The sequence below is a fragment of the Lolium rigidum genome, chromosome 2 (assembly GCF_022539505.1).
Source record: "Lolium rigidum isolate FL_2022 chromosome 2, APGP_CSIRO_Lrig_0.1, whole genome shotgun sequence".
In the NCBI taxonomy this organism is placed as follows: Eukaryota; Viridiplantae; Streptophyta; class Magnoliopsida; order Poales; family Poaceae; genus Lolium; species Lolium rigidum.
Window position 1 is genome coordinate 206790662 of NC_061509.1, and position 9102 is coordinate 206799763.

At 52.9% G+C, this 9102-nt stretch overlaps 1 protein-coding gene across 1 annotated transcript; it reads left to right on the top strand.

Moving 5' to 3' along the window:
- The first annotated feature begins 1172 nt into the window (after nucleotides 1-1172).
- On the top strand, nucleotides 1173-2392 carry LOC124688018 (expansin-B11-like). Its single transcript, XM_047221733.1, has 4 exons — nucleotides 1173-1416; nucleotides 1504-1616; nucleotides 1772-1971; nucleotides 2062-2392. Exons 1-4 carry the CDS (start codon nucleotides 1173-1175, stop codon nucleotides 2390-2392), a joined length of 888 nt encoding a protein of 295 aa, XP_047077689.1.
- Nucleotides 2393-9102: the final 6710 nt, after the last annotated feature.

Below are 9102 nucleotides of genomic sequence, written 5' to 3' on the forward strand. Positions count from 1 at the left end.
TATTAATGGAATGCACTAAAAATATATTCATTGTGGAAAATGCATAATTAGGACACATCCAAGTGAAGGCACATATCGATGGGTAGTCGAAGGGAATTTTGGTCTTGGCACTGTCATATGCATAATTAGGACACATCCAAAACCTCCTTCCATGTTTTTCATCCCAATCATCACATCACTTCGGGTCACGAAGGTCACTGCACCAACAACGAGCTTGTTCTATCCTTTCTGGAAAATTTTCAAGCCAACGCTCTATGGTGTACTTCCACTTCATCGGTTTGTCCTTCGGATTGGACGGCACCACCATACCTACAACACTTCTCAAGACAAAATATATTGTGAAAAAAATCTCTTACACCTGCACATGCAAAGATTTTAACCAAATACCAGCCACATAATATGCATCCAAACTAGGATGCAACATAACAAGACTAAGGGATGAACTAGGGTTCCACCTATTGCAATTGTCCCCACAAATTCTGAAACAAGGGGTGAACTCTATACTAGCAATGTAAGATATTTTTCGGTTCAAATTGATTGGATCGGAGGAGAACACTTACCGGAAAGGATGGACAACGAAATCCACATAAAATTCCTTCGTATCAGAGCAATCTTGGAGAAAGATTTGAGAGGGGTTGAGGTGGGAGAGACTGGGGTTGAACATACCGGTAGGGGAAGAAAGAAAATGAGCTAGGTGGGTGGCTAGAGCGGGCAGGCGCGAGCTAACCGAGTCGGTAGGGTAGCGCTGAGCTACGCGACGCTCTTCTACATAGGGTAGCGCCACTCAGCGGGGTAATACCCAACTAAACCGAGGGACCCATGCAGCCATGCTAGCGGCAAGGTAGCACCAGCTACAAAGAAGAGGGTAACCCCGGAGACAAGGGGCTACCAAAAGGGTTAAAAACAATTAAAAATAATTTTAAAATCGAGGTTTCCCCGTGATCGACCCGAAGGTCCGCACTCTTCGTTTAGCCTTTTCCTTTAGCACCAAACCACCAGCCAGTCACGTTCTCCTCAATAATTCAACAGCAGAATCCCCACATCTCTTGACACGTACGTCTGGGCGAAGTTCACTATAAATACCAGTCCCGTGGTCACTCTCCTGCAACTCACCGAGCATCACTTGAGCTACTCCAGTGTACCAGAGCTAGCTATAAGAGGTAACTGCAGCAATGGCGAAATGTTGCACCTTAGCGCTACTGGGCGCACTGGTGGTGCTCTCACTTCTCGTGAGCCCCATTGCCTGCTCCCGCAAGCTCACCAAACCGAAGACGAGGTCGGCGGTCAGCCACCACCCTGCTGTCAAGGCCCACAGCAGCTACAATGGCACTAGCCCGTCGGCCGCCTACGGCTCCGGCGGCTGGTTAGCCGGCGGCGCGACGTACTACGGCGCCCCAAACGGCGACGGAAGTGACGGTTAGTAGTTGCCTACTTCACTTGCGATGGTCGTTTAGACAAAGCTTACATTAATTAATTGGTCAAATGTGTCTGTGAACCATTCAGGTGGCGCGTGCGGCTACCAAAGCGCCGTCGGGAGCCGGCCGTTCTCGTCGATGATCTCCGCCGCTGGCCCGTCGCTGTACAAGGAAGGCAAGGGCTGCGGCGCATGCTATGAGGTACGTCACATCACTATAACTGCCACAATTTGTGTGGTCTTCGTACACTCTACACTGTCACTCCCTACACTGTTCATGTAGGTTGTAGCTCCATTAATGGCGCAAAGAGGTCGGCTCTTCCTAACTAAATGCATTCATGTGGCACTCGTACGCAGGTTAAATGCGATAGCGCGAGCAACTCGGCGTGCTCCGGCCAGCCGGCGACCGTGGTCATCACCGACTCTTGCCCCGGCGGCGCCTGCCTCGTGGAGGCGGCCCACTTCGACATGAGCGGCACCTCCATGGGCGCCATGGCGAAGCCTGGCATGGCCGACAAGCTCCGTGCCGGCGGTATCCTCAAGATCCAGTACAAGAGGTACCTCTACATGCTTCACTGTAGAATTACGTCCAGGTAGCACAAATTCAGAGTTAGTGTACTGAATCTTTGTGTTTCCGATAATGGTAGGGTGCCATGCAAGTACCCTGGAGTGAGCATCGCCTTCAGGGTGGACCAGGGCTCCAACCCGTTCTACCTGGAGGTCCTGATCGAGTTCGAGGACGACGATGGCGACCTCAGCGCCGTCGACCTCATGGAGGCCAACTGCGGCTCCTGGACGCCCATGGCGCAGAACTGGGGCGCGCTGTACCGCCTCAACTCCAACACCGGCAAGCCGCTGCGCGGGCCCTTCTCGCTCAGGCTCACCTCCGACTCCGGCAGGAAGCTCGTCGTCAACAACGTCATCCCGGCAAGCTGGGCGCCCGGAGCCACGTACCGCTCCCTGGTGAACTTCCCCTAAGTTACAGCTTCGTCAGTCTTTTTTTCACTGCACCGTGCTTAAGTAGCAGTGCAGAGTGTGGTAATTAATTTATAACCGTGGGGAAATTTATACTGCGGGGATTATCTATGCGTCCGGGAGCGGCGAGAGGCGGTGTCAGAAGAGGAGGAGTAGGCCGTAAGATCGTGCTAGCTCTTCCCTCCATGGTCTCTTTCGCACTCCCCTAGTGATGCGTTTCAGTGTTTCATTTCTCCTCTATTTTCTTATCGAGGAGAATTGCTTGTAGTGCTATTTTTTGTGCTTTACTGTTGAGGAGAAGCTTGTAAGTGCAACTATTGTTGCATGCCGATCAGCCCATGTATCAAGTTGTGTGTTTGTTTTTGCAACGCAACCCTTGAGAGAAATGAATTGTTACCATCAGATGTATTGTCTACTGAAATCTGCAGCGTCAAGTTCAGTACACTTAGATCAAAGATATACAAAATCAGCTAAACGGTGCCCCAGATTACATGAAAATTGCACCCGAATCACTCCGACCTATGGCCTCTGGGCAGGCGCAACGTTCTGCAGAAGCCAGCCAACATGTTCAGAACTCTTTCAGAAAGTAATGACACGCTATTCCTTATTCTTCATGGAACGTGCATGTTACCTGTGTTTTGGGTCACCATTGTTCTCCAAGACAATTAGAAGTGCTAGTAGCTTTGGTATCAGTTTTGCTCGCCTGTTCTGACTGACGATGACACATGCAGTTCTCCAAAAGAAGCACACGAAGGGGCAGAGGTACCGTTAAAGTCCTCTAGAGACTGATTACACTATTCAATTATTAATACATGAACTGTTTTTCCAAGGTACTAATATACTTCCTCCGTTTTATGAAGCTTGTTAAAAGTGCCTAGATACATCCGAATTTAGATAAATCTTAAACAAATTTTATGGAGACAGTACTTATTAGAAGATATCCGAATTTAGATAAATCTTAAACAAATTTTATGGAGGCAGTACTTATTAGAAGATACAGTAGTAGTCAGTTGCAGAGCACTGATTTACATGTCTACACTCTACACACGATGGCTTCACTTGCTACGCTATTCGAGGACTGGATAACCATTAAATTATATAGATCGTCACATGTGCGATTGACGGTTCAAGACTATCAAGTGTGCATGCAACCATATGGGACGAGGATACGTCCGTTGATTTCAGTTTAGGAAGTACCCAACCTCGAAAAAAAGTTTAGGAAGTACCAAAGACACATACACATTTCCACACGAGTTCTATGTACAAAATAATATATGCAGCTATGTTCCTCCGTTCAACACAAGCGGCGAGATTGGAGACCGAATATCTCTCTCAGGCTCTCAGCATGCATACCGCTGCTGCTCCTGCTGAATGTTTTTTTAAGGAACATAAGGTCTTATCTTAGCTTTAAATTAATAAAGTCACAACAACTGATATTACATGGATGCTAAGAACAGCTTACAATACAGTGAAAACAAGCAAACAACAGCAACAACATGGTCCTTAGCAATTTGCAACCCGGTGCCATTGGAACTCCGTATGAAACTGGCAGGTGTGGCTTGACATGGAAACACACCAGGCAGTCGCACGTAAGCCACATCCAGTTCATCGTCAAAGAAGGCCCCATGTCTCCTCGCTCTTGCTCGAAGGGCGCCGAACCACCAGCCGATGGAAACGCTTCCCTGGGTCTATATGCAAACGAATGGCAAGGTACGAATGAGAAGTTCCAAGCAAGCAACGTCCATCCAAACACGCTGGAGATCAGGAACATCGAAGACGAAGCTGTTGGGAGGGCTGGAGAAGACACGTCACACCTCCAAACACACATCAAATGCCCAAAACCGTGTCAAGCACCCCACGACTGCGCCTTCAACAAGGGGAGCGATGCCATGCGCCACTGCGGTCCAATCCAAGATTTGGTTTTAACCTGGAGTCTTATGAGGAGGGGGAATGGCAGTACCTCGACGACGCCCACAATAAGGAAGGTGGCGCCCATGGACGTCGTCCCCGTCATGACCGGCACCACCGCATAAGGGATTTCTCCCGGTCGTGGAGTCCCGCCAATGTCTGGGCCGATTCAAAACCAACAAGATTGGGCGCATCACAGGAGAGGGGGGTTGGCGGCTTCCGATATGGCATCGGCGACCACCGAGGGGGTCCCCAAGCCAAGGTCACCAGCCACCGACTCCGTGCCATCCACACGGCCGAAGCCGGCCCACACCTGCCAGCACCGCTCACCGCCAAGCCGGTGCCATCCCACCACCAAACCAGGGCCAGCGCCCCTGAGATCCCGAGCTCCCACCGAGGCCACCACCGGAAGAGACCGCCCTTACCTAAGGCCGAGCCAGAGGCCAAGCCGTCGGAGCCCACATCGGCCATAGCGAGTCCAGCGTGGCGTTCCTCCACCTAGCCACCGTGCGGGAGCCAAGAGCCCAGATCATCCTGCTGAAGGTCGATCGAGTGATGTGAAAGGACGCTTCCTGATAGCGATTTCTCCATGTGCCACGTTCACAACTACTGTATATTACCCATTCCAGAATTACAGTACTCGGCACTCATCAACGCACATGTTCAGCGAGACCAGGGAAAAAGCTTATGGCCAGCAGCGTTCACTTGGACACTTGGGACGACGAACGGCGGCCGGCAGCCACCAACCGGTCGAGCAGCAGCAACGGTGAGTCGGCCGTTCTCGGCCCGGCATCCCCACTCCCGGTCTCACTGTCACGTGGAGATATTCTGGCGCCCAAGGCAGGACGCACATGGTGGTCACGCAAACCCTTAACATGTTAATTGGCCGCATGCCCGCATCTAATCTATATCCATCTACCCAGCCTCCCATCGAGTTCTCAATTTAGGTTGTTTTTCAATATCTTCTTTAGAACGGTAAAAAAAAATCCCGCCCTATCCTCATTTTGGTGATGTGTCGAGCACTGATGGAGGAAGCATGGAGTTGTTTGTATAGTGGATCACTTCGGATCCGATCCGTTTGTGTGTCCATTGGTATGGTTTCGTTCAGCTCTCTTCAGATCTGAGGTTGTCATCATTGACGATAGTTACTACTCTTGTGCGTTGATCATTTGAGAACTTAGCATGCTAACTTTTATTTGTTTACTACAACAAACTCTAATACGACAAGGTTTGCCCAGCCCGATGATGGAGGGGTGAGAATGGTGGCGCATCTTTAGTTCGCGCTAGTGTGTGTGATCGTCCCTAGGTGGTCTAAGTAGCTATTTGTAATTTTTATTACATTTTGAGTTGTTTGTAATGTTGTCAATGATTATCGCGATGAAATTTCGCAGAAAATATTTTTCATAAATCAAGTTACTAGTTAAAGTTCTACTTTGATTTCTGGTAAAAATGACAAAACCTCAAAAAATGGATAAATCGAGATATCAGTGTATAGTCGAATAAAAATCTAGCTTGTCATTTTTGATGAGCGCAAAACACAACATATTTTCGTTCTGGAAATTTACGCAGTGGTAGATTACTACAATATTATAAATACATGCTGGTATTTTTTTAAAAAAAATGGAGGTTCACGAAACGGAGCCTGAGCTGAAAAAGAAAGAAAGAGGAGGCGCCACTAGCGTTCCCGGCAAACGTGTCTTTATCAGGCGGCAGCGTGTCGGGGCGATTTGCGGGCGGTAATCTGCAAAAGCTGACAGACATAGCAGTTCGGATGGAAATCCCGAGATTTCCGATGGATCGAGCATCACATGGCGGGAGTGATTTCTTCGGGTTATCCGGGTCACACTTGTCGTCTCGGCGCGCCAGTGTCGGCCGCGCATGGCATGGGACCCCGTGCACCGCGCCGCGTCGCCAAGTTAATTTACTCGCGCCGCTGCGTGATTTCAGGGCTCATCGGCGTGGGCTACCGCCGGCGGTTGGAACTGTGCGAGCACTAGGGGCTAGGGACCGACCATAACTGTAATAACAGTCCGGAGTGTACCGAACCATTTCGATGAACCATGTGGGCATCGGCGCGACGCATTTCGGACGCCTAAATTGTTCGCGGGCGTTCGTTTGCGTCGCCAGGCGGATGGGGAAATGGTCGTGTGTCCGTTTGCGTCTGGGGTTGGTTCCAGCGGGGCGACGCATTTTGGACGCAGGCCAGAATTCAAAAAACGATAAAATAGCGTCGACTTTGCACGAAATTACAGCCGAATTGAGGGCTGAAACAAGTTCATCACACTTTGCAGCTCGTACGGCGCAAAGTGGAGCAAAAGGGGCACAACAAGGCCTGAACAACAATAAAAAAAAGTCCAAAAGGAGGCCAAGGTGCTGGGCGCCGGCGATCAGGCGTCTCGCGCGCGAATTTCGGCGCGCCTCTTCATGAACCATGCCCTGGTGTCGTCGTCGACGCCGCTCAAGTCGGCAAGCATGATCCTTGTGTCTTCTGCACGCAATTTGGCCTCGGCGTCTGCCTTTTGGCCTCGATGTCCAGCCTTTGGACATCGAGGACCTCCTTGGCGAGGTTCCGGTAGATGGCAGCTGCGGCCTCTTTTTCCGCACGCCTCTTCTCGTCCCTAGCAGCCATGGCGGCACGATTGTCGGCCATTATCTTCTCCATGCTCGCGTGAAAGCAATGGCCTCGCGCCTCCCGGACGAGATCGGCCTTGGTAGCCTTGTGGCCTCGTGGACGAGGTGGAAGGACTGGACGACCTTGATCGTCGTCTTCGCCGTCGAGGTTGACCGCTGTCCCATTCCTCACAGCTTCGTTGTAGGCCGCAAAGCTTATCATCCACTTGTTGTTGTCTTTGAGCACCTCCCAACAATGGACCATACGGAAGCCCTTCTTGTGCGTCGCCCTGAACTTCTGCAAGGCGCGGGATACCTGCAATCATAGCCGCCAATGATGTACAATGACGCAAATTGACGCAATGACGCAAATTGTCTACAATGATGATGGTTCTATCGTCCTTACCACCTGTCATGACGCCGGTGCCGCCGACGGGGTTGTTAATAGCATGTTCGACCGCCGAGCGGAACTTGGCGTCTCTTGTTTGATGTAGTTCCATCTTTTCCGGAGGGACTCTTCCGTCCGGGGCTCCGTGATATGGTAGGGCGGGTGCATCCTCGGTCTCGTTGTACCGCTCGCAAGACCTTGGCCCAATAGACCTTGCCCTTTTGCTCGGGCGCCATTGATACAATCTTGGGTCGTTGCCAGCCACGCTTCACACAAACACTTGTCCTCGTCGTCGACGAAGCCTTGTGTCTTGCGGCTCTCCCCCTTCTTCTTGGTGGCAATGTCCGTGGGGATAGGCTGTGTTGGCGCGTCGTCGAAGTAGTCCACGCACACGGGTGTTGGCTGCGTCTGCTGGGTGCCGAACAGCCGTGCGGTCTCGATGTCCTCCGCATCTTGCGTTGGTGCCCAGTCATCATGCGCGCCTGTCCCGGCCCGATCATCGCGAACGAAGCCGCCGCCGAAGATAATTTCCTGGATGTCCGAATCATGGCTGTCCTTCCAATAGTCCTACGAACGACCGGACCTCGGACGCATGATACGGGGCACTCGCACACATTGACAGAGCTCACGCACGGGTCGTCCATCGTCGGGGCAGGCGGCGCCATTTCGTCGAACAGGATGCGGGGCTGCGGCATGCTCTCCTCCGGCACCTGCGCGTCTTCTGTGTCGCGCCCGGGCAGGAGTCACCGCTTCTAGGCGTCCGGTTGAGGTCGGGAACCGCCGCCCCGATCAACTTCACCGGCGGCAGGCCGGAGGCGAACCGCGACGCCGCGTGGCCCTGCAAGGGAGCGGGAGTTCCGGGCGCAGCTGGGAACTTACCGAGCTGACCGAAGAGGCCGGAGGAGCGACGCCGGCGATCCCCTCTCTTGACGATCATGTAGCCCTCCGCTAAGGTCGGATGGAGGGCTACTTGCGCGACGCCGGCTTTGATCCGCATCCGCCGAGCCCGTCGGTTGGCGGCCGCGGCAGCTCTTGATCTTCTGGTTCTTGCGCCGCCCGCGGCGCTTCGTGGCCTCCTGGACTTTCTCCTCCGCGGAGAGCACCTTCTTTGCCGCCTTCGGCTTTGCCTCCCGGCCGCCGCCGTCGGCGGCCCGCTTTGCTTCCGCCGGAGCTGCAGTGTCCATTCTGGCTATGGCCGTGGCTACGGGGGAGTGTGGGGGCGGCGGCGGGTGCGAGGGTTTGCTCCGCATCCGTGGCGGTAGCCGCGGCGGCGAGGACGTCCATCGCTTCCGGGCTGCTTGCGCCGGTCTAGTTTCCAATTTGGCGCGGGGAATGGCCGCTGGCGGGAATAATATCGCCCTCCAGCCACTGACGCGCGGGTCCTACGTCTTTTTCGGCGGACACTCGGAGCGACCGCCGAGCGTCCGCGGAGACGCAAACCTGGCGTATATTTAGGCCAGGTTTGCGTCTCTGCGGACGGCCCGGTCACTTTGCGTCGCCCCGCTGGAACAGGCCCCACACGCATTTCCGGTCACGGCGGACACAAACGGTCGCTCACGTCGCGTCGCTGGAGATGGCCTTAGAAAACGGACAGGTGGTGGAGACGTTTCACGCGATGTGACAGCAGTAACCTTCTTTTTTTTCGTTTAAGAGAGAAGCGTGCGACGGTGACAGTTCTACAGTTCTTTAGGCAAGGTGACAGTCCAACTCCGATGATATGATACATGTACACTGTAGACTATGCCGTCATGGGCCTCTCTTTCTTATGAGCCGGATGCCGTGGACGGGGGGGTCGCTTCTCGCTTGG